The sequence below is a fragment of the Tamandua tetradactyla genome, chromosome 1, assembly GCF_023851605.1.
Source record: "Tamandua tetradactyla isolate mTamTet1 chromosome 1, mTamTet1.pri, whole genome shotgun sequence".
Classification (NCBI taxonomy): Eukaryota; Metazoa; Chordata; class Mammalia; order Pilosa; family Myrmecophagidae; genus Tamandua; species Tamandua tetradactyla.
Genome location: NC_135327.1, coordinates 11,003,307 through 11,027,687, shown reverse-complemented (window position 1 = coordinate 11,027,687; position 24,381 = coordinate 11,003,307). Strand labels below are relative to the sequence as shown.

Sequence of the window (24,381 nt, the reverse complement as noted above, 5' to 3'; positions counted from 1 at the left end):
GGAGCAAAAGTTTTTGAGAGGTAGATTTTTGGAGAGCTTCCAGAAGCTGGCCAGAAGCAGAAGGGAGCTTCTTGGGTTTGCTTATGTGGCTAAGTTTACAGTTAAGATGAGTGTATTGAAGGGTTCTAAGCCAATCAGAATACTTTCCCAGAAGTCCTCTTCCTGGGGGGAAGTCAGACTTCTCCCTGTTGATTGGTTGGTTGAAAGAGGAAGAAAAATGTGTGTGACCACTTCTTGGTTCTCCTAGTACCCAAGATGACCATGGTCCCTTTGAAAGTTTTTCTCCTTATCCTAGTTTAGAGCAAAGTTAAAACTTAGAATTCAGAGTGAAGGATAATGTCTCTAGGTCAAATGGAGCAGGGAGCAGGAAAGCCCGGATGGTCAGAATTGGCTTCAGCGGAGGGCCTCTAACATTGCTAGCATGAGTATGAGTGGGCTGGGCCCACTGCAGAGAATCCTGGAGGCCCTTGGCAACCTGTATTTCACTGGCCAGTGAGGGAGGCAGCACTCACCCCAGGGAATAAAATGGATTGTGTGGCAGTCACTGCTTTGGAGCCAAGAGTATTGCAGCCAGATATTGTTTAATTCTGTGGTGTTGAAGTAGCTGGACCACCAAATGCAAGGAATAGCAAAAGAGGCTCTTCTGGTATCCAGTCAGTACACCTTATTGCTGTCGAGAACATGGACTTGAGCAGGGCCTGCCAAAACTGTTCCTAACTAGAAATCAGCTACCAGGAAGCTTTGTAGACAGCAGGTCTTGATGAGCAGGAAGTAGTGCCTAGCTCTTCCTGCAAGTGTCCTGAGGGTAGATGCAGGGTAACTAGGAGAAGGACTGAGAAGAGCATGATGGGCAGTGGTAGCAGACCTGGAGAAACAAAGCCAAAGAATGGGAGTGGACCTGGCCACAGGGGATCAGGGAAGAAGCTGGCCAGGTAGCAGGGGCCACATGTTAAGGCTTTTGAAGGATGCTTGAATCAGGAGTCATAAGAGCACGGCCTGTTCATTCCTCCCTCTTCCAGGCATGTCCCAAGGACAGAAACCCAGAGGTAGAAGCAGAGGCCATTTCTCTGAGCAATGTCTGAGAAACTCCTTTATGTCAGGCCCTTCAGTAGTGCACACATCCAGTGGTGGGAAAAGGGAGACTGGAGGATCATCCGTAAGAAACGGGCCTCCACATGCTACCAAGCCAGACAGTGGTGTGTATACTTAGCTCCTCTTTCTCCCTCAGCCCCACATCTGCTCAGCAAAACCTGTCTGTTCTCCCTCCCCAAAACTATAAAATCTACCGCTGACTTTGCCACATTAAAAAAATGAAAAGAAACTTCAACCCCCGGCCTTTCCAGCCACCACACCCTCCCTCTGCACTTAACAAACAAGCACCTGGAATGAATCATCTACATTCCACCCCTCCAGCTTCACCACCCAGCCATTCCCCCACCCTCTATAACTAGCTTCTGTCCCATCTGCCCCCAGTTACTCCGCACCACTCGGAGCAAGATCACTGCTGACCTCCAAGTGACCAAATCAATGAATGGACTCTTCATACTGCTTAAGCTCTTCGTGGCACTGGAAACTCCTGACCACTTTAAAAAAAAAAAAAAAGCTTTATTGAGTATATTTTACAAATAAAATTCACTCATTTCAAGTGTACAATGATTTTTTGTAACCATCCATATATCAGGTTTAGAACATTTTCATCCTCCCAATAAGATTCCTTATGCCCATTTACAGTTAATCCCCATGCCTACTCCCAGCCTCCATCTTTCTGTCTATACATTTGACCTTTCTGGACATTGCATATAAGTGGAATTATACAACATGTGAACACTCCCTTCTTAAAACACCTCTCTGGCCTCCACGATGCCACCTCTCTTAGTTTTACTCCTGCCCTATCAGGCTGTTGCTTCCCAACCACCTCTCTTAGGTCCTTAAATGCCATTGTTCTCACTCTGCTCAGCCGATTTCATTTGTACCTATTGCTGATGACTCACCTCTCTACAGCCTTGACATCGTTCCTGAGCTCCAGACACATTACCAACTGCATCCTCGGGGACGTACATGGGAACCTCCATCAGCCTCTCGGAAACTAGCTCAAATTGGGCAGGGCATTGCCATCCACTCTCCCAACCCAAAAACTGGGGCAATCTTCATTCCTCACTTCCTTTTTATCCTCACTTCTAATCCAATAAATTACCAACTCCTAAATATATACATCACATATAGGTATTTTCTCCCCAGAAAAAGTTTCAAATTTTCTCCTGAGAAAAGAGTCTCCTTAAGTTTCAGTCCTTATAAAGTCCTTCATGTAATGGGATGCTCTCTCAACTTGTTTTGAGCCAAAAAGCACTTTTTTGGGAAAACACATTACCCTGAAATGACCTCAAGTCAGGCTAGTTTTGAATGCTTATAAGTAGTCCCCTGACACAATCAGGAAACAAGGAGGCAATTAAGTGTAACAGATTCAGTGTTTCTCACAATCTCAAGTATTACATATAAACAAGCCTCTTAAAGTTTGACTTAAATAGTAAAACTGGGTTTTTTAGGTTTGATCATGGTACTGTGGTTATGTTTCTATTTTTATAAAGAATTCCTGATCTTTTAGAAAAACACTGAAATATTTATGGATAACATAATATTTGAGATTTGTTTCAAAATAATATGCAAGCTGTTAATGGGTAGAGTTTGACATGAAACAAGTGGCCACCAGTTCATAATTATTAAAGCTGGTTAATGAGGATGTGGAAGTCCACTGTACTATCCTGTCTATACCTGTATATATTTGAAATTTTCCATAATAATTTTTAAAGCAAAACAGTTAAATGTATTAATTGACGATCATTTATATATATATATATATATATATGGGACAAATGAAAAATTGTTTTAATGTTAAACATAGGGTAGGTAGATGGGAGATTTTCTGCAAAGAGGCACCAGGAAACTTTTTAGAGCAATGGAAATGTTGTCTTGATTGCGTGGTGGTTACATGAGGGTGTACATTTGTGTAACCTCACCAAAGTTTACACTTACAATGGGTGCATTTTATTATGGTAAATTATTCCTTAATGAAGTTGACTTTTCAAAAGTGCTTTCTCTTAGAAGGCAGTGAAGGTGATATGCTTTCAGAAATTATATGACTCAAAAAGTGGCCCTAATGGTGACAATTTCATGGAAATTAGAGATTCATGTAAAGAGTCTGAGCACAATTTATTAATGGAAATGTGAGAATGCAAAATCAATATTCATATTTTGCTCATATATTGTTTTAAATAGTATGTGGTTGAAAATATGTACGGTAACTAAATAAATACATCTCTAAAAATGTTTCTATTTTAGTTGCAAACAAAAAATACCTGGGATGATCTTATTGTGAAAATGAGGGCTGGCCTTATATTTGGAGCCACGATTTAACTTCAGGGCTGTACAGTATCTTTCACTTTTCTCTATCTCCACAGCCAATAAAAGTTCTAGTGAAGTCAGGTGTCCCTTCTCAGTGCTCCAGGGGTCCTTGTCACCTCTGAATTGTCATGTCTACTGATTTTTCACTCCCAACTGGAGTGAGAAGTTGAGAATTGTGTCTGATTCATCTCTGCTCTCTCAGTGCTATGCATGAGGCATCAGGAATATTTATTGGAAGGACAGGAGGGAGAGAGGAGAAACAGACTAGCCCTGGCTGGGTGCTAGCAAGGATTTTCTCCTGCTCTTCCTTCAGTGTCACACTTCCCAGGGGAAGCAGCATCCCTGCCACCCCCAGAAGGTGCATTTGGAGCCTCGCTCTTCAGCCTCAACATCGGGGGCCCATTAGGAGGTAGCAGCGTCTGTGGAGAAAGCAGAGTCCCTGTGAAAGGCTGGACCAGGTGTGCATTTGTCTCCAGTGGTAGAAAACAAGGATATCAAGGGGTTGAGAGTAACTTCCCAGTGAAGAGGAAAGCAGGAAGTCATACCTAAGTAGTATGAGGTCTAAGGGCTAAGCAAGAGCCAGAGATAGGTAGTGGAGACAGAGGTCAAAAGTCTAAACTGCAGGTGATGAGATGGAGCTCAAGGTGGGTGGAGGTATGTACTTATTAAGCATTAGCTGTGGGCTGAGCTGCAGGCTGCTGGCTCACAAACCCAGGGTGCTGGGTAAGAACTGCTAGTAAAAGTTAAAAAGGAAAGGGGCAAAATTTTATGCATGGGTCAAATTGGATACTGCAGGTCTATAAATCTGCCTACCTTAGATTGCAGAATGAGCTTCTCTGAGCTATTCTTTCAAATTATACCTTCTATATTCACCTAAGGTCATTAGGAACAGACAAATGAATATTGCTTCATCATTTGTTGTTAATATGTTGAGGACATTCTCCACTATTTCAATCAAATAAGTTTCCATGTGAGAAACTTATAATTTAGGCCCAGGAAAATGTTTCTACCCCCAAGAATCAGAATAGAAAGAGCTTTTGCCTTGGCTACCACTCATGGCAGCTACGTTAACCTATGTGGTTATTCTATCATCTTCTTATGACCCCGTACCCATTCTTATAGGACAATATTTTTGACTCTTGTTTTAAATACCCAACTTTTTTTTAGCGGTTGGAAAATAATACATTTGTGGAGGGTAAGGAAGGACTTACAGCCCCAACTGCTGTGAGAGCCACCTGCAGAACACCTTCAGCTGTTGGCTCCCTCTAAGGGAGCCCTCTGGCCCTGTGCTCTTCCCAGGGCAGTCCACATCCAATGACTGGTTGAGGCGGGGCTATGAAGACCAGCCAGTCCAGCCCTAGCTGGACAACAGAACTCCCTGAGGGTTGGCTGAGCCTGTCATCAGGCTCGCATCACAGCTTGATTTCTCCCTCTGCCCACTCCTGTTTCCTTCCTCTTCCTTCCACAGTATTGATCCCAAGGGCACTTCCAAGTAAACATTCTGCACACTAACCTCTGTCATAGAGTCTGTTTCCGAAAGAACCCAACTGCAACAACATTTAACAAAATAGAAAACAGATTACGTAGTGTTATTATGGAAAGGCGTGAGGATATACAATAAATGCTTATACATACACAGGAGGCAACACAGCATTGACTCTGGAGCCAGGTTGCCTGGATTTGAATCCCATCTCTGCCACTTATTAGCTGTGTGACCTTGGGCATATCCCTCAACCTCCCTGTGCTTCAGTTTTCTCATGTGTAAAATGAGGATACTAACAGTGCTATCTCAGTGTTGTAATGTGGGTAATGCTGTTACATGGTGTTTACTACGTGCCAAGCACTGTTCTAAGTGGTTGTTAAATAGAACAAAATAAATCTGTGAGGCCAATCCCGCAGGGCCGGAGGAGCAGCTGAACGACTTCTCCCCAATTTCCAGGCACAGGCACTGGTGTAGGCTAGGGCATGTTGAAGCATGAGTGTTCACAGAAATAGGCCCAAGCACAGCTTGCCCGGGTGATGTCACGGATGTGTGCTTGTGTGGGTGCTGGGGCTACTCCCTCCCAACCTGTGTAGCTACACGTATTGCCAGTAGCACCCACGTACTCATATTTTTACTGAGCTTGGGGAAGCCCAGGCCAGCTACACCCTTTGTTGCCCTGTTTTTCTAGAACTGCCTTTGGCAGAGGGAGGCACCTGAGACCTGGGATGCTGGTCTAGAAGTTCCAGGAGGAAATGGGTCTTTGTTTCCTCATCAAGGGACCTGGCAGCAGACTCAAAGCACAGGCTCCAGGTGGCAGGGATTTCTGGAACCCCTGTGGGCCCAGCCCCAGCAGCAGAAGCAAAAGCAAAGGAGTATGGTCTGCACACTGGGAAGCATCCAGAGAATGGAGAAACAGATCTACAAAGTGCAATTCAGCCCAAGTCAGAACAGGGAAGTTTAACAAGGGCTGAAGCGTTTAAGAGGGGATCTTCTAGGGAAAACGGACAAGGTCTGGTTAGGCTGGTAGAGGGGGGGCTCCCATTCAGCCTTCACCTGCCTTCCTCCTTATCTCCTTATTCCCTACTCCCTCCCTTACTAAACTCTGCCTTCTTTCTATTTCTAAACTCCCCAAACTCTTTCTGGCCTCAGGGCCTTTGTACATGCTGTTTCCTCAGCCTGGAAGGCACTTTCCTCCAACCCAGCTCTAATAATTCCCCTGAATATTTCTAATGAATCCTAAAGAGACCTTCCCTGTCTACTTGATCTGAGGTAGGTCTCTCTAATGTTTTCTCTCACAGCCCCCTGTTCTTTTCCTTCCATCACAGTGTTTCTTAAATTAATGTCTGTGAATTCTGGGCCCCTTTGTCCTCCCAGCTTGTGGTTCTGACACCTGGCAGAGGTGTGCTCAGGTTCTGTAGTCAGGGACAGTACCTCTTTAAGCCCAAACAAGCCCAAGCTGCACCCTATGAGCAACCATGTGCTGCTGGATGCTATGTTCTGCCTCTTCTCACCCATACTGACGAACCAGCTAGCTCTATGCCCCCTGACTACTCACTGCCATGGCCTGCTTAAGCCAGGGATTCTCCTGTGAGGCAGAAACCACACAGCATCAGACTTGAGTTCAAATCCCAGGGCATCGACTTGTTTGTTATGCGGCTCAGGGCACGCCGCAGACCTTCTCTGCATCTCGGCCTCCTCAGTAAAATGACAACGATACTGTGAGATCAGAGAGTGATTGTGAGGATCAGGTGTGATCACAAGCACAGACCGTGAGTTCCTTCCCTCCTATTCTAAAGGGCCGTCGCTAGGTGGCAGTCCATCTCAGCTGCCCCATATCCTCTTGGGCCCAAGCTCCATGAAACTATTAGGACAAAGCTTTTCAACTTCATGCTGGAATTCTGAGCTTTTTAAGAGCCATATTCAAGGGAATCACAGACAAGAACAAATGCACAAAAAAAGTTACCACTACACCAAGACAAGGTCAGAGGCAGCTCCAGGCACGGCACTAGTTCTTGTACAGTTCGGTTACCAAAGTGAGCGCCCACTCTTCTAGCCTCAGTAAACCTGGAAGCTGCTGGATGCTGTACTGGGCCTCTCAGCCCTGACCACCTGCCTGGCTCGACGCGGTGCTGTGACAGGGGGCTGCTAGAGTGCAGGGACGAGTCCAGGGAACAGCTTCAGAAAGACAAAGCGTGTGATAGTCAAACCACCACAAAAAGGCCTTGTGGCTGGGGAATGGAGAGTGAAGGGAAGGAGACGAGAGGGAGGGAATGGCAGGCCTTCTGGGCCACAGCCAGGAGTGTGGTTTTTAAGTGCAATGGGAAGTGAGGGAGGGCTTCAGGCTGGACGAAGGGGAGCATGTTTTAATTTCATTTTAAAGATGAAAGCATGGGGAGAGGATGCAACAGACGGGAAGCGGGCAAGACCGAAGGTGCGCTGAGGTGGATGAAGGACACTGGGACTGCGGGACGAGAGGCCTTGCAAAGAATGCTCAGGCCTGGAGGGCGTCTTCCACCGGGCGGCTCTCGAGGACCACGCCGGCCGCAAAAGCGGGACAGGAGTGGGTCTGGTTAGCCGTGGCAAGAGAGGCCCGCCCGCCAGCCCCGCACGGCCAGAGGGGAGGAGGTGGGACAGGACTGCTGCCCATCAGCAGCCGCCGGCCAATCCGCAGACGACCCCGCCCCCACCCCTCCCCTGAGAGGGCGCACGGAGGGCCCGCCCCCGCCGCCGCCGCCGCCGCCGCCGCCGCGGGTGTGAGGCGGCCCGGCCTGGCTCCCTCCGCCGGGCATCTCGCCCAGGTAACTTGGTTTGGCCGGGCGGGCCCAGGAGGCGATCTGCACCCTCTTATCTCCTCCCCGTGGCCGCGCGGGCGGCCCTTGGCGAGTGGGGCGGGCCGTGGGGGCTGAGGAAAAGGCTGCGGCTGGGCCTGTGCGGGACGGCGGGCTGGGCGGCCTTCTGTGCCGGTGCGACTGACCGACGGGGCTGACGGCCGGGCCCTGCAGCCTGGGGGCGGGGCCGCCGTGCGGGACGGGGGCCGTTCGTGGCCGTCAGGCTGCGTGCGGGCTGCGCGTGGAGACTCGGAGGGACGACTGATTGAGTGGGAGCGGCGTGCGCGCGCCCGGGGCCATCACGCCCCGCGCCCCCGCCTGGGGCCTGTCCGGGGGTCGCTGGGCGCAGGCGCGACGGGCCGGCGGGCGGGGGTCCTCCCCACGCGCGCGCGGTCGCCTTTGTTCCCGGCGCGCGGGCCGGGGCGGGGTCTGCAGGGACGCCCCGCCCCCTCCCGCTCAGGCCCCGCCCCTCGGTCTCCGCCCGCAGGAGCCGCCGCCGAGTCCCGCTCGCCGGCCGCCGCTGCCGTCGTCGCTGCCTCTTGCTCCCGGCCGGCCGGGCCTGCGTCGCCGCCGCGCCCCTCGCTCCGGCTCTCGCAGCGGGAGCCATGGCCGGCGCGGGGTCCCCCTGCGCCAATGGCTGCGGTCCCGGCGCGCCCTCGGACGCCGAGGTGCTGCACCTCTGCCGCAGCCTCGAGGTGGGCACCGTCATGACTTTGTTCTACTCCAAGAAGTCGCAGCGACCCGAGCGGAAGACCTTTCAGGTCAAGCTGGAGACGAGGCAGATCACTTGGAGCCGCGGCGCCGACAAGATCGAGGGGGCCAGTGAGTGCGCTCCTCCGGGGGCCCGCTGCGCGCGCGGGGGCGGCGGGGAATCCGGGCCGGGCTCCGGCGCGCCCCGGCCGGCGGCTGGAACAACTCGGACAAACTTTCGGCCCTTCTCCACCCCCTCCGGTCCCCAACTCGTTTCGGGTGGTCACCGGGGGGGCGGGGGTATCCGGATCCTCGGTCACCTGACAGGACACCCCCTCCCCCAGCTGGCCGCGGCCAGCCTTTCTTCAAAAAGAGCGGTCTTAGTGAAACTGGACCATCAGGCCGGGGCTCTCATTTGTAAAGGAGCCTTTGGGTTCCCTAAGGAGAACTTAGGAAGATGTTGGGGGAGGACTGGTCTTGGAACAGAGCCAGGCTTTCTCATCCCCCTCTTGGGAGGAGGGAGGAAGGTGGTCCTGTTTGCTTTGGAAAAGCCGCAGAGAAGGCAATGGCTGCTCTTTCCTGCTGCTCCTTTTGTCCTGAAGCTGAGTTTTGGAGGCCTGTGTGGTCAGCAGACACCCAGAGCCAGGGCAGGGACTCACAGTGGGTCCAGCTCCCTTGAACTTGGGAGCACATTCCTAGGAGCTTGACCTCAAAAAAGGCCAGCCTGAGTGCCTTGGAGTCAGGTATTCTTTTCAAGAATGCTCACCCAGTTTGGAATTAGCCCTTTTTGTCCTGGGTCCGGTGGTTGCAGGGAGCTGGGAGCCAGAAGCTGTTGCTCTTGGTTTCCTGCCTCTTTCCCTTCCCAGTCCTGAGCTTGGCTGCTTTGTGCAGGTCTCTGGTGGGAGTTGGAGGATTCTGTAAAACCCCAAATCTTTGGGAGTTTTACTCTGTTTAGTATGTGCCTGTGCTGTGGCCGGATGGGCACTCTGCTCTGCCCTCCATTTCCCCACCTCCGAGTGTGGAGAGATGATGTGACTGCAACTGTAGGCTGTGGTTTGCTTCCTGCAAGGACCCCAGCCGCTCCTGTTAGAGAGCCATGTTCAGAACCAGGTCCATGTGGAGGAAGGGGGTCAGGAAGTGCCGCCCCCAAGGGAGGCTCCTCCAGACCTTCCTGGCTAGGGTGTACATGGGCTGCAGATGTGCTAGGCGATTGGGAAGAAAGAAGGAAGGTCTTGTGAGGCAGCCAGCCACAACTACAGACTCCAGATCTGACAGAGCCGCTTGAACCGTACCCCCATCTTAGCTGTCCAGTCACTGGGGGGAAGAGTTAGGGTGAGGTGGCTGTGGACCCCAAGGGGAGGAAGGACAGACACTGCCAGCTTTGGTGGTGCCCCCGTAATGTGCTAAATTTGGTGGCACTTTAAACAGTGGCTGCCCATCAGGCAGTAAGTGTAGCACGGTGGTTGGAGGTGGGCTGTGTTTGAAGCCCAAATATGAGTGTGTTCCCCAGCCAACCACTTCTCCGCACCTTAGTTTCCTCATCTGTAGAACGAGGGTATAGTATATCCATTCATATAGTGTTGCCGTGGGGATTAACTGAGATCACTGATGGAAAACATCCAGCACGGTGCCTGCCATGTGGTATATGTTTAGTGCATGGGAGCTGTTATTAATAAGCATAGTGTGGCCGCCCTCCTAGACCCTGACTGGGGAAGGTTGAGGGAGGTAGAGTGTGGCTGCAGGAGAGGATGAGCTTGCTAGGAAGGAAGGAGGTTGGGGACCAAGCTCACATTTACTTAGATCATTACCTTGAAATAGGGAGGAAATGGTTTTGCTTTGCCCCAATCCATCTCCACCCCCCACCTACCTACCACGTAGAATGGTATTTCTGCAGGGAAGGTATTTGACTATCTTTTTTCTAAGTTGGGGCCTGAGAAGTGTGGAGGGGAAGTCTAGTCCATGGTGTCTCAAGTCTTTGGGGACTGGAGGCAGAAATGTGGATTGATTACCCTATTCACCAAGGATGGGGTGGCTAGATGTGTACAGATTCAGTGATCTCATCAGGTAGCTGTGGATTTGAGAGGCCTGGAGGGGAGTAGGCAGAAGGTGTGGGAGGGGCCCCAACCCTTCATTTTGGGGGGCTCAGGTTGAAGGAGTCTGGGTAAAAAGGCTTGTAGGTTACTTGAGCAGAGCTCAGTTCTTGTCAGTGTAACCTCCCTCTGAAGCCTTGCCTTGCTTCTGCCTGTGCATTGGGTTCACCCTCTGGTGGGCTCCAATCCCTGCAGCCTCCTCTGCAGGCTCCGATGGGCTGTGCTGTGCTGACCAGAGGGCAGAGGAGAGTTGGGCTGCCAGCTCGGCCCCCTGCTACCTGGCCTCTTGCCCAGGGGCCTCAGGGGCCTGTCTTTCCCCTGCTGACCCTGCCAGGGTACCATGCAATGCCTGTGGCCTGGCCAGAGAGAGGAGCGTTTGTGTCTGTGGGCCGGAGGAGAAAGAGTGTGGTTCAGTGAAAGTGCATGACGCTCGTCTGTCAGACCTTGTCGTGTTCTAACTCCACACCCTCACTTGACCGCCTGTGAAGTGGGGCTAGCACCTGTTGATTTCTAGGGCGGGGGGTTTGGCTCAAAGGAGGAGTGGGGAAGTGCTTTGGTTGTGGTGGTGGTGTAACAGGGACCAGGTTGTTGTTTGACTTTTTTGTTGCAAATACTGACATAAGTGAATGAAAAACAATAGACTGCCTGCTGGGTTCTGTAGACTTAGTTGTGTGTTCGTGGCTAACTCTCACAAGGGTCCATCCATTTTACAGATGAGGAGATGGAAATACAGGGAGTGGAGTATGTCACAGGCGATACTGCTAGTGTGAGACAACCCTGGTGGGACCCAACTCTCCAGCTAGTGGCTGGCCAGCCAGTCCCAAGATGACTCCAAACCCAGGAAGCAAGGGGAACCTCTCCAGTTGGTCCCAGGTCCATGTTACCTGGTCCGTGTGGCTCACCTGAGAGGAAAAACCCTGGTACTCAGGCTGTACTTTCCAGGGCAGAGGCCTCCTTGGCCTTTGCATCCTTAGACAGCCTCAGCCTCTCCCTGCTTTGGCTCCACTTCTCCCTCTGGTGCCTTCTGGGGAGGTGGGGTTCAGACCTGTGCATGGTGAGGTTGTCCAGTTTAGGGTCACCGTTGGCACAGGAGCCCTTGAGGAAGGCTCCTTGAAGGAGCTGTGAGAGTACTGGCCAAGCATGTCTGAGGTGATTTTGGAGCCCAGTAGATACTCTTCTAGAAGCCAGGCTCTCTTAGATGATGAGTGAAGCAGGCCCTTGCACCCAGGGAAGCTAAAACCAGGTCACTGTGGTACCTTCAGTAATGGTAGTGGGAAGGGGAGTACGGGAAAAAGCAGTGGACCCACTTGAAGGGCAGTTGGGCATCACAGAGGAGCTGCTCTCGGGACCAGCTGCTGGAGCTTGGCTCCTACAGGCATGGATTCCAGCCTGGTAAGGAACAGAGACTGGCTGGGAGAAGTGGACCAGGGGGCCTGTGCAGCTGGGCCCCAAGGAGCTTGAGGGCCCTTTCCTGTGGGGACCAGGCCCAGGGTGAGCAGGGGTTTCTTTTTTTAGTGGTGGATTGCCCACAGCAGGCAGAGGGGCTTACACTCATGCCCGGATCTCCAGAGCTAGCCATCCCTGGTGTGTTTCCTGTCTGACGCTAGTTTTTCCAGGGGAAGTCAAATCTCTTAATGTTTCCTCAATACCCTAGGCTTACCCCGAAGATTGGGTTTCCAGACCAGCCCTGCAGGCCTGCCTGCCCAGCTGTGCACAGAGTAAAAGGGTCTGCCTCACCAGCGTCTACCAGCTGAGCACACCCAGCCCCGGGGCTTGCACCACCTCCCGCTTCCCCCAGGACTCTTGGTGCACATGCACACATGCTTGAGTCCCAGTGCAGAGATCTTGGCACTGGCCTTGCTTAGGGTAGCCCTTTCGAATGAGGGGCGTTTATTTGTTTAATAAATATTTATTGGAACACCTCGTTGTTTGCTGTGTGCTAGGCACCAAGGGTTCAGAAACTGAGTAAGACATGGTCTGTGCATTGAGAAAATCCCAGGCACTTGGATGAGGCATACTTGGAGAGGTAATTCTGGCCCTGGATATTACATACCATAATAATAAAGGTTTGTGTTAAGAGGTCTGCAAGTGCAGAGTGACTGGGAACCAGAGAAGGCTTTGCAGGAGAGGTGACCTTTGAGCTGGGCCCAAGTGTTTGAGTACCTGTCTTTGTTGAGACCAAGGGCCTGGGGGTCACTCTGTGCAGGGGTCAAGAATGCATTTGGTGTGGGAGAGAGGAGGCTGGGTGGATGGAGGCGGTTTGGGAGAGCCGCAGTGTATGGTACTCAGAGGGTTCCCCTTTGCCCTATAGGCAGTGGGAGTCTGCAGAGGCTGAGAGGGGGCGGCTTGCAGATGCTAGGAGAAACCACTGCAGCCATGGCTTGGCGGGGGTAGATGTTAAAGAGGAGGCTGGCAGCTGCTGCAGTGTGCGGGAAAGAGGTGGCGAGGTCCTGAGAAGACCTTGCTGAGGTGAGCTGGGATGCAGTGGGGGAAGGATGTGTGGCTGAGTCTGGGGGTCAGGAGGGCATCATCGTCACGCCTTAGGGCTCTGAAGTCAGGCAGCCTGCGTTAAAATCCTTTGTGTGCCTTCTTAGCTCTGGGCCTTGTGACCTCTCTGGGCACCTCATCTAGAGAGGGGAGTGGTAACAAACAGCATCTACTAGGATTTTAGGAGGATTCGGTGAGAATCTGTGTGGAGGGCTTAGCGTGTAGCGGAGCCGGTGTGAGTGCTTAGCATGTGCATGCTCTGAGAGGAGGGAGAGGAAAACTGCTCTCCCCAGGAGAACACGTAGGGAAAGAGAGCGACCCCCTTTTTGCACGAGGAGCTGGTGTGTCACCGCCAAGCCCTTGGGCCCCAAGGCAAGGAGGCCACCTGTCCTGTCCTGAGCTCTCAGCGACCCTGGTGACAGGGCAGTTGGCCGGAAGCAGCTGCTTTAGAGGGTAACCTTTTCTGTGGGGTGAAGTTATTGTTGGCCTATTTCTAAGGGCCTCGCCCAGAGAAGTGTTATCTGAGTAGGTGGGTGGGAGACCCCAGTCTTCCAGGAAGTGCTGAAAAGCCACGACTTCAGTGTGGCGGGGCCTGCTGCTGCCTCTGCCGTCACCATCACCCTGGTCTCTGCTAACTCGGCACTCTCTCCCTACCGTGGGCCCTTTCCTGCGGGACGTGGCTGCTAGGAGGCCTGAGAGGGTAAACTGAGGGCAGGATGTGAGGCCTGCCAGGACGAGGAGACTGACTTCTTTCTGCTCCCTTCCTTGGTGCTGGAGAAGTCAGAGGGGGACTTCCTGGGCCAGTCAGTCCTAGGAGAAATGGGGTGAGGGAGAAGGAGGGGAGTGTCCTGGCGGCCCTCGCAGAGCACTTTGTCTGAGGAGCGCAGTGCCAGGGTGCTTCCCCAGGGGGCCTCCGGATGCAGTCTGCTCTCACATGGCAGGACTCCAGACAGCCGGAGAGGAGCAGCTTCCTGCAGCTCTTGGCCTGGCACCCCCCCACCTGCCCCCCCACCTCCATTGGCCCTCCCCTTTCTGCCCCCCTCTACCCCCGCTGGTACTCCCCATTCTGCCCCCCTCTACCCCCATTGGCACCCCCCATCTGCCCCCTTCTATCCCCATTGGCACCCCCCATCTGCCCCCTCTACCCCCACTGGTACCCCCCATCTGCCACCCTCTACCCGCATTGGCAATCGAGCTGTAGTGACCAGAGATTTGTGGCTAGAGCCAGTCAAACTTGGGTTCAAGTCTCAGCTCTGCCTGTGACCCTGAATGTTCCTTTAACCCGTCTGAAACTGATGAAGTTCTCCCTCTCAGGGCTGTGTATTAAAACCAAAGGAGAATGCACATGACAAGTGAGAGACATTCTATGAAAATACCCAGCATGGCGTGTGGCACTGACTGAGCCCTCTGAAGTATTTGTTTCCTTCACTTCCAAGCTGAATTGCAGAGCTCCAGTTCTCTCCACCACTGAGTTTGGCCAGACAGAAGTGGTCTCTCTAACAACCAGGACAAGGGGTGTTTTCCTATTTGTTTTCTTTGTTCCCTCCCTGAATCTGTACACAGGACTGGCACATCTGAGGGGAGTGGTAAGAAATGTCTGGGGTTTGATTAGTGCATTGGAGCTCATGGAGCCTTTTCCCCCCGTTGTGGTGTTTGAGCATCACAATTCTGTGAATCAAGGGAGGCAGGAATTGCTGTCCCTCTCTTGTAGACCAGGTGGCCAAGGCGTGCGGTAAGGTCACGTGGCGCATTCCTGCAGGTGCTGGGAGCAGAGCGTGGGGTTCCTGGTTGCGCTCCTTTTCCTGCTGTGGAAGGATGAGAGTTGCTGGCTTTTTTAATGTGGACAGAAGGAGCCAATCTCTACTCTGCCCTCTGCTCAGATATTTAAAGTTCTCAGGCTTTTCTGTCTGTAGAACCAGCTGGAATCACTACTGCCTTCAGAGCCTTCCCTTGCTCTTCCTTGCCACCCAGACCCTTCCCTCTCAGCTGCGGGCGGTGAGGCTAGCAGCCCGTCTGGGGTGGGGTGGAGAGGGGCCTCGCCCTCTTGACTTGCTCCCGCTGGTTCATGGTGACGGCTCTGTCTAAACCTCTGCACTGAGACATGGGGTGCCCAGAAGCCACAAGAATCACCTTTGCAAGGCCCCTTATTACCAGCCCAGAAACATGCCATCATCCGTGTGTCTCTTCCCCCAACTGGCCAGGCTCTCACTGCTGGGTGTTAGGCAGGCTGCACTGGAGGGGATCACTCTGCCCTGATGTGTTCCAGTGACAGCAGAGCTCTAGCCAGGTGTGCCGTTTCCTTAAAAACGACAACAGCACAGCTCTCTTGGCCTCATGGCTCACTGAACAAGCAAGACCCCATTTGTGCTTCCCAGGCTCTGGGTCCTGGTATTTGTTAACCGCCTGGCCAAGAGGCTCTAGTGAGCAGATCAGAAACTGTTAGGGAACACACAGGTTAAGGTGGATACAGCCAAAAAGGACATAAACAGTCAGAAAAAGAAGTAATTGCAGGGTTTGGCGTGGACTGTGAAGGAAATAGTAAGAGACTGCTCCATCAGTCAGGCACACGCGGTGCGCTGTGATAACAGGGCCCCAACGCTCACCGGCTGGCAGCAGCAAAGGTTCGTTCCTTCCCTGTGCCAATGTGAATTACATCAGCAGCCACGCTCTGGGCACACCATTGTCCCTGCAGGTTAGCCCTCTGGTGGGAGAGCTGAGCACTCTGGGCAGACTTGGATGTGTGGTGGTTGGGGGAGGCACTGGTTTCTCTGACTCAGGGTCATGACTCTGCTCTTGCGGCAGAATAGGTGGATGCCACGTGGGTCAGGAGACGGCCTTGTTGGGGTCTCTGAAGTTGACACTTCTGTCTTCATACTTTGGGCTATTTTGGCTCTGTCCTCACTCAGTTGTCATCTTCCTGCCATAGCCCCGGCATGTGCCCCTACTGGAGTTTCCCCTGAGCTTGGGCTGTTGTGACCACAGCTTCCTGCTCTCACCCCAGGGTTGGAGCCTCTCACTGCCTCTCATCACAGCTGCTCCCCAGAGCTCCTCTGCAGAGTGCGTTAGAGCCCCCAGAGGGGGTGGTGACTGTGGACTCCACGAAGGCTTCCAGAGGATAAGGAAAGAGGTAGAGGGGCTCAGAGTATCCACTTCCACTCCTGGCTCAGCCCAAGATATTCCCCCACCCCTCCTTGCAAGACAAGTTCCTTTGAGGTGGTGCTTGACTAGCCTTACAGAGGCTGCAGGGGCTGTGTGCCCAGGCACAAGTATTTGCCCGTAACCTGCTTCTCACCTCCCAGGAAGCAGGCCCTGGGGGAAGCAGGGAGGGTTCCTTTTTATAGCCTTTGTGTAGGCTTTGTGCTTAGGCTCTGCTGCTTCCTTCCGGTCCTTCCTGGGGCTGGCGGGTGGCCCTGGTTGGCTCTTAACAAGGCTCGAGATGCAGGGGAATCAGGACAAGGCTTCTTCTCCAGAAGACTGACTTCTCCTTACTGAGCCCAGAACTGGCACAGAGGACGCTAGGGCTGTGGAGCGAGAAAGGGTGGTAACCCAGTCCTTGATCCTGGGAAGCTTGCTGTCCAGAACGTACAGGAAACTATGAATGGCCATGGCTGGCAGGAGACGGTGTCACCTGAGGAGCTGTAGACTGAGTCTGAGGTCCCAGATGCATCTGTTTCCTCACTTGTGCAGCCAGCCCTGGCACCTCTGGTAGCCCTGTCCCTGCTGTTGTCTCTGGCAGACCAGTGTTGGTTGGAGGACCTATGGCTCTGTCCAAAGGCAGCCAGGGGCCTTGGAGCAAGGTGTGGACCTGGAGAAGGGTGGGACATCAGGGTGCAGCTCCAGAGCCTGCAGTGACTAACAGGCCAGACCAGTGAGGGGTCTGACCACAGAGGGTATGACCACTCGTTTGTGTACCATCCTTTTTCCCTCTGCCCAAAGTGAGCAGTGCACTTTGGGATTGACTTCCTGTTTTCTTGGACACCTGGGGATATGGCTGAGTTGAAATGTGCTAAGGAAAGTGGTTGCTTAGGGGACCTTTCCAGGTTGCAGTGGCCTTGGCTTGGCCCTCCTTGTGGCAGGAGTAGGCCCCTAACCACTGGCCACGTGGGGGCTCTGGCTGTTGATGTGTGGGTGCATGGTGTGGGATTGAGTGGCTTTGGCCTCAGGCTCAGAGAGTGTGGGCCTGAGTTCATGGAATGACTGCCTGTAGGAAGGATGGAGGGGTACCCAGTTGGCTGCAGTACCCAGGGGTTTCTCATTCTACTAGGGGGCAAGAGGTCAGCTAATAGATACAGCTCAGTTCCTTCAGCTGGGGCAGGAGTGATGGGTCCTCTCTGAGCTCTGCGGATCCCCCTTTCCCTGCACCTCCCAGTGGTCCTTCAGCTCTCTGGAGGCAGGTCTCTCCTTCCTACCCCTGGTACCTCTTCCACCCACCGTGGTGATTGAGTGTAACGTGCCAATCTTGGCGTTCTGTTCCTAACTGAGGCTGTGGACTCTCTTGGGAGTTCTTAGCATCTCCACCAGGGAGGTCAGAAAAGCTGGCATGGGTCACTTCTCAGGGACTTTATCGAGATGAAACACAGAAAGAGTTTCCTACAGCAAAGACAGAACGCCTGGCAATGTCACTGCTCCTGGGAAGATGTCCTTGGCACTGGCCCAAGAAACTGGCCCACACTGAAAGGATGAGGCTCTGCAAGCTGGGGTGGAGGGCTGCGAGGAGATGCTATCTAGAATGTGTGTTAGTGGGAGCAGGGGTGAGACACCATCTTAAGATGGCAAAACTAAGGAATTAAAATCAGGAAGGGGGAATCCCGAGGTAACTCTTTCAGTAGGGGAGGCAATTTCAAAGAGTTTGAGCTGTGGAGAATGGAATTCCTTCCTGGGGAGGCAATGAGCGAGAGAATTCCCTATACACTTTGGGGTGAGGTCAGAGATTAGATCACTCACTGGGGACTTACTTCCCCAGGAAGCAGAAGGGCAAAGAGAGTGGTTTGGCTTGGGTTGGCATGGCCCCAAGGGAGAGTGGTCCATGCTGGGGAGGGTTATCAGAAGGGGGGTTCTGAGCGAGCAGTTACTTAGAATTGCTTCCAGCCTGACAGCTCAGGGGCTTCAAGGCTGGCCCCACTTCTTCCCCTGACCCCCAGATGGAGTAGGGTGTTGTGGCTGCAACCCAAACCCTGAGAGGATGTGCAGCTCCGGGAACTCTGCAGGGGAGCGCTCCCACCTGTTTGTCTCCTCCTCACTCTGACCCACCCCCTCGATCATAAGCCCCTCTTGTTTCCTGAGGGAAGCCCCAGATCTTTCTTCCTTCTTCTGACCCATTCCATTTCCCCAGCCTTGTGGAAGGGCCCTGCCGGGAGAGGCTCGCAGGGGTCCTGAGGCTGCCGTAGGTGAGCCTCCTTTGTCTAGTGAGCAGGAGCAGGGGGGCCAACGGGAATCTTTCATTGTATTTTTCTCATTCCCCGAATATTGCTGAGTTCCTGCTGGGTACAGAACCATGGCCCATGCCTCAGGAAGTCTGGTGAAGGCAGTCAGCTAGCCCAAAGCTACCACATCTGCTCAGTGCTGTGATGAGTGAGTACTGTGAGGCAGCAGGTGCTGTGCAGCCTGGGATTCCTCCAGCTGTCCTCTCTGTCCGTGTGCCCTGCTTGGCCCCTACAGGCTGGTGTCCTGGGCAGAACAGTGCAGTGCGCGAGCCTGAGACTCAGTCTGGGCTTTGAAATGTTATTGGCTCTGCCGAGTGGCATAAGTCACCAGCTGCTGCTTGGGGAAGTTCGTTAACCTCTCTGTGCTGGGTTTCTGCACTTGTGAAATGGGAAGGTGATACTTACTTCATGGTATAATTTGTAAGGATGAAAAGAGGTGATCTTATCGAGAGCTTTGCACAGAATTTGGGCAAAGTAAACTTGCAGGAAGTGAGTGGTAGCAGTGCCAGGTGCCGCTGCTGCTGTACTCCTCTCCCACCCAGCAGAGGGGGCTTCCTCATCCTTGGGGCTTCTCCTCCCAGCAGGTGGCTGAGAACTCTGTTTAACGTTATCTAGCAGCGTATGCATTTCTGTTCCTCCTGCATTCAAGCTCCTTGGGTAGGATGCTTGTATTCCAAATACCTAACATAACGTCCCACATGTAGCTGTTCAGTAAACATGGTTAATTATGAATATTAAATACAGCCAGCAGGACTTATTGAAGGATTAGATGGGGGCAGGGTATGCAGTGAGAGAAAAGGAGACGTTAAGGATCATCCTGAATTTTCTAAGTTTCTGGCTTGTGTACCTGTATGAATTGATGATGCTAGCCAGGAGATGTAGCAAGAAGCCTGGGTATGGTAAGGAGAAACACGGTGTTTGGTTGAGTTTAAAATGTTCATGGGACGAAACAGTTGGGTTTAAGGGGATGAAGCTTAGAGAGATTTAGGCTGGAGGTGTCTTTGTATATAGGAGGTTAATAAAGTTGTGGGCAGCGAGCATCAGCAGAGGAGAGGAGCTAGGCCTGAGCTTTGACAAAGGCCAGCATTTAAGGGCCCAGTAGAAGCTTGGTCTGAAGAGGCAGGAGGAGAACTTGTTGGGGGCCAGGGGCAGAGAGCTTCAAGCAGGAGGGTCAGCTAAGTTGATTGCTGCTTAGGGATCAGGAAAGAAGAGGATAGAAAAGTGACTTATGCCTAATACCTGAGTTTTCCAAGGGGCCCAAATATGCTATGGGAAGCATTTTATGAGGGCTTCTCAGGCCCTGGGTAGCCCTGGCCGTAGAGAGCCAGCCCCCAGCTTCTCTCCTGTAGTCAGGGGCTCAGCAGACAAAGAAAGAATATGGGCAGCGTCCATCTGCAGGGGCAGCAGAGGTCAGAGCCCACAGGACTTCTGACCCAGCAGCTGACCCAGGAGCTGGCTGGGGAGGGTCTTCTAGGCTTGGGCAGAAGGGTTGGGGAAAGCCACTCCTTCCTGCTACTGCTTTCCCTTGTTAAAGACTAGACTCATTACTATGGCATTCAACAGCAGTGTAGGTACACACTCCCTTCCCGCTCATCCACGAAACTCTGAACTCCCCAAACTCCTGCATCCATGCGCTCCCTTCACGATGCCCTCCACTGACATGCACCAAGGCCGGCCTTCTGCACAGCAAGCTGAGACTTTCCCAGGAGAACCGCTCGCTTTCTCTGCAGTCTCGCGCCACAGGCATGTCCCTGTTCCACTCTTTGCATGAGCTCATAGTTATCTGCTTCCCCATCTGTTTCCGCCTTGAGACAGGGTCTTTCTCAAAGGGCAGGAATTCAATTGCCTTATTGATTTCTATTTACCCAGGACCCAGACTGGGCCTGACCTGGAGTAGATGCCTGATGAATGTTTGCTTGGATGATGGAATGAATGACCAAGCCTAATAGACAGCGCTGAGCGCTCTTCCAGCCTTGAGTTTTCAGGGTGGAGCCTCCTTTCCCCTCCTTCCTTTAGGTCCTGTTCCCACCTCTGGAATGGGTGGGATTAGTCCAGCATCCCTGAGTAGAGGGCTGCTTGCCTGGGCGGTGTGAAGGCTCCCCAGGGCTGCCCTGTTTCATATACCCGATGTCGGGGTGGTGGCCGCTGTGGGGATGCTGCAGAGCAGGTCTGCTGTGAAGTCACCCTGGGACCAGGACGAGACCCTTTAAGGCTTCGTACAGCTGTTTCCTCATTGCTCCAAAGAGGAGACTCATCTAGAATCTAAACTCTGGATGATTCATGTACTGGCCAGGAGCCTTTACAGCTGTAACCTGAAGCAGTCACTATAGCAGGGGTGCAGGGTCCTGGGGAGGGGGATCCCACAGACCTCCACCCAGCTGTCTGAATGGCCTTTTCCTGTTTACCAAGGTGGGAGAGGGGCCGGATGCCGAGTCAGATCCCACCTGCCCTTCTTGGTCAGTTCTTTTGAGGTGCTGACAAAACCCCAGCTGGGAGCAGAGCCTCAAGCTCTGCCCTTGTGGATATAATGTGGACTTCCTGGCTTGGCTAGGGTTTCCCTCTCTGCTGATCTGGTTTGAAGGCACCTACACAGGAATGAGAAGAGATTAAGCCCCAGCCTAGCCTTTCCCCTGCTGTGTGACCCTGGTACGCCATGAACATCTCTGAGCCTGGATCTGCTCCCCAGGCCCTCCCTCTCTGACAGGTTCCCTCCCTGCAGCTGCCTGGTTCCATCTCTCTCCTCTTGGAGCCACCACCATCCTTTCCCTCCCCAGCTGTGAAGGCCCTGCCAAAGCTGTTGTGTTTCTGACTGGTGCAGGAGCTCTGGGCTCCCTGCAGTGCAGTGCCGGCCCCACCTCACAGGGAGCTGTGTGGGAACCTGGGTGCCGCAGAGGTGTGGGCCGGGAAATGGCCGCGGCTTCCCCTTGCAGCTTCCTCTGTCGATCTCTCAGCATCCTCTAGGGGAGTAGGCTCAGCTCGGTTTACACTCCCCCAGGCGCTGGGTGTGGTTTCTTTGGAGGCCCATGGTGGAGGGGGCTGTGTGGGGAGAGGGTGACTGCTGAGAGAGTGCTTCTCCTGACCCCTGGGACCTGCATTCTCCAGCCTCCCAGTGGCCTTGACTTGGGGCCAGGCAGGTGTGGGTGCTCAGGAGGCCTTGGCAGTAGCGCTGACTCTTAGACTGTTGTTTTTCTCAAAGCTCTATTAGCTACCCAGACTTCCCACTGGCTGTAGGAACCTTTATATAGGGGCTTCCTGATGTTTCTAGACCCCACCGGCCCCCCGGGATCTATGAGTCCCCCAGTGCCTGCCTCCTTATTTTTCTGTCCCCAAAGTCGTTACACTGACCGCTGCCTTGAATATTTGTTGTACCTCCTCAACCTTTGATGCCCTAATGTTGTACTTCTTCCAGGAAGCCATCCCTGGTTTCATCTTTGAACATCTGTGGCTCCTGCTGCCTCTGTTAGAGAACCAGCTCTGGAGTCTGACTTTTATGGGTTCATACCTGCTCTGCAGCACCCTGTAAACATGGTGAGGCCCCACCAGGACCTGAGGTGGTGCTGCACTAGTGGAGAATGATGAGGAGAGTCACATGGTTTTTTCCTTTGGGGAAGCCCACAGGCCCATGGCTTAGACCCAAAGAAGGACGGGCACAGGAGAGGAGGGAGCATCGAGTCGTGCCGCTGCGGGGGGCCTTGAGGGAGACCTAAGCGAGAAGGGGGCCAGCAGGCACAAAGGCCCAGAGGCAAGGGGAGCCTTGGGAAACGCGGTGGGGCTGGGGGCGCTGCACCTTGTTGCGGTGATGGGACTTGGAACTTCCTGACCAGGGTCTGGGCTCCTTGCATCCCTCCAGCTCCTGGTCAGGCCCCAGCCCGGAGGGGATCTGAGGGCGTCCCACAGGTGAGGGTCCTGGAGAGCCGCCGAGGGCAAGGGGCCTGCCCAGGCAGTGTTTACTTACCTCTTTCAGCCTCTAGATTTTAAAAAGACCTTTCATACTTAGGGTGAGTTGCAATTTTTGAAATTTTATTTGCAGATATTCCTAAATGGGTAATTTCTGCTGCAGGTTAGATCAGTTAACTTACGTACTTTGTAAAGGGAAGGCTCTCACTTAAGGAACTATTTCAGTAAAAGCATGTTTCATTTACAGAAATTTGGTATGAGCCATTTCTTCTGTTTTGTCGTGGTTCTGGTTTTCTTGACAGTTTCCTGTCATATCCTCATTTGGGCTTTAATTTTCAGTATATCTTCCCGTTCTTTCTGGTAGGGCGATTGTCGTTTGTCTCATCTTACTGGCATCTGGAGGTGGCAGGGGTGGTGGTCCCATTTTACAGTCGAGGAAAATGCAGCTCAGAAAGGTGGGCCTGACCTCCTGACAGCCTGGTGGGTGCTTTTGATCATGAGACTTCTCTGCATGGGTGGCTAATGGGCCAGTGGGCTCGGGGGCCTCTGTCTGTAGGGCTATTTGAAAAGCAGCTTTGTTGAGGGCAGGGGACACTAGGACGGGTTCCTGACCAACAAGAATAAGTCTGATTTAGGAACTTTCATTTTTTTTTTATTGTGATAACATATACACAGATGACATTTCCCATTTTAACCACCCTCGAGCATCCAATTCAGTGGCATTAATTACATTCGCAACATTGTGCTGCCATCTCCGCTATCCAGCTCCCGAACTTTCCCATCACTAGGGGCTTGGCTTTGGTGGCTGGACCCACTCTCCCCTCGCAGGCCGTGCTGAGGTCGCAGCAGAGCCTTCTCGGGACTGTGTCTCCACGGCCCCAGGGCAGGGTGGCTGGCCTCAGGCCTTGCTTGTGGAGGAACCCTGGGGGAGGCCACCCTGCTTCTCTTCCTGTCACCAGATATACTGCCCTGTGTACACAGCCTCATGGCCACCCCGGCTGGTCACCCCGACGCCCAGGCCAGGAGGGGAGCTGGTGGCAGCCTGTGGTTTGGCCTCATGTCGGGGCGGGGGTGGGGAGCAAGATTCCGAGACAGGAAGCAGCCCGCCCTCGGAGGAGCCAGCCTGCAGACGGGCCCTCTGTGGTCATTGTCCTCACCCCCTTCCCAGGCTCCACGCTGGCTGCCTGCCTGGGAGCTTGTTAACACCCTCTGCTCTCCCCACCCAAGACACTGGGTGCTGTCGTGGAAGTGGAGGCCTGCGCTCCTGCAGAGGCGCGTTCTCAGCGGGCCCTGAGAACAGCAGCAATACCTGTTTTTGATATCTAGCTCCACAGCTCCCGAAGTGCTCGTGATTAGTTCCATGGCACGCGCCGAGGAAACTGAGGCTCTTATGGGGAAGGGACTGCTTCAGTCGCGTTGCAGTTGTCTCGGGGCACGCGCCCCCCAGGCCTTTCTGACCCACATGCTCTGCTCTGAGACGTTGCTGGTCTCTGGTCTCGGTGGCTCAGGCAAAGAGGCTACTCCTGGGCTCCAAACAGGAAGAGAAGAGGGGAGAGGAAGAAAGAGGAAGGCAAGGAAAGTCATCTTCCTTACTCTCCCCAGCCTGGTTGAGCAAGCTTTAAGTTCACAAATCTGGTACATTCTGCCCTGTGCCAGGCAGCAAGCACCTTTCCCTCTGCGTAAAAACAAAGCAAAACCAAAAATCAATCAATGTCTTGGGTGGTCAGAGCAGGCCTGAGGCTGGCTCCCCTGTCGTGGTGTCCTTGTGTAGTGGTCTCTCTGTAGGGGAGGGATTTATGGAGGGTCTTTCCCCACTAAAGCCTTTATTTTATCTGTGGGAAACCAGAGCGCATAGCAGACTTGCCCCAGGCCTTAGCTCTAAGTTTGGAGCCAGGATTTGGAACTTTGGTGACTTCAGATCTGATAGTCTCCCATTCTGGAACACCACCACTGCTGTGTGGGGTGGGGGTGGCGCGTGTGCCTCAGACTGCTGGCGAGCGTGCAGGTGACCTGGGGCACGGTAGCTGGGATAGGTAGGTGTGGAGGCACAGGAGGCTGCCGGCTTGTCTGCACACCCCTGTAGG

General features: G+C 53.2%; 1 protein-coding gene and 1 long non-coding RNA gene across 4 annotated transcripts in view; one reads left to right on the top strand and one right to left on the bottom strand.

Annotated features, from left to right (window-relative positions):
- Positions 1-77: 77 nt before the first annotated feature.
- LOC143690823 (uncharacterized) lies at positions 78-6,611 on the bottom strand. Of its 2 annotated transcripts, XR_013179204.1 has the most exons (4): positions 6,438-6,611; positions 4,913-4,946; positions 1,510-1,583; positions 78-865 (listed from the first exon to the last, which is right to left on the bottom strand). It is a non-coding gene; the product is annotated as an uncharacterized LOC143690823 (long non-coding RNA). The 2 variants fall into 2 exon arrangements; XR_013179210.1 differs by lacking the exon at positions 4,913-4,946 and having other exon boundaries at positions 83-865; positions 6,438-6,604.
- A 1,689-nt stretch (positions 6,612-8,300) lies between these two features.
- The window catches only part of PLCG1 (phospholipase C gamma 1), a 35,654-nt gene continuing 19,573 nt past the window's right edge, over positions 8,301-24,381 (top strand). The window contains exon 1 of one of the 2 annotated variants that reach the window (XM_077168295.1): positions 8,301-8,532. In XM_077168295.1, coding sequence (XP_077024410.1) covers positions 8,316-8,532 — 217 coding nt within the window. In that variant the 5' untranslated portion in view covers positions 8,301-8,315. The remainder of the gene's footprint in view (positions 8,533-24,381) is intronic. The other variant, XM_077168291.1, reaches the window with a different exon arrangement.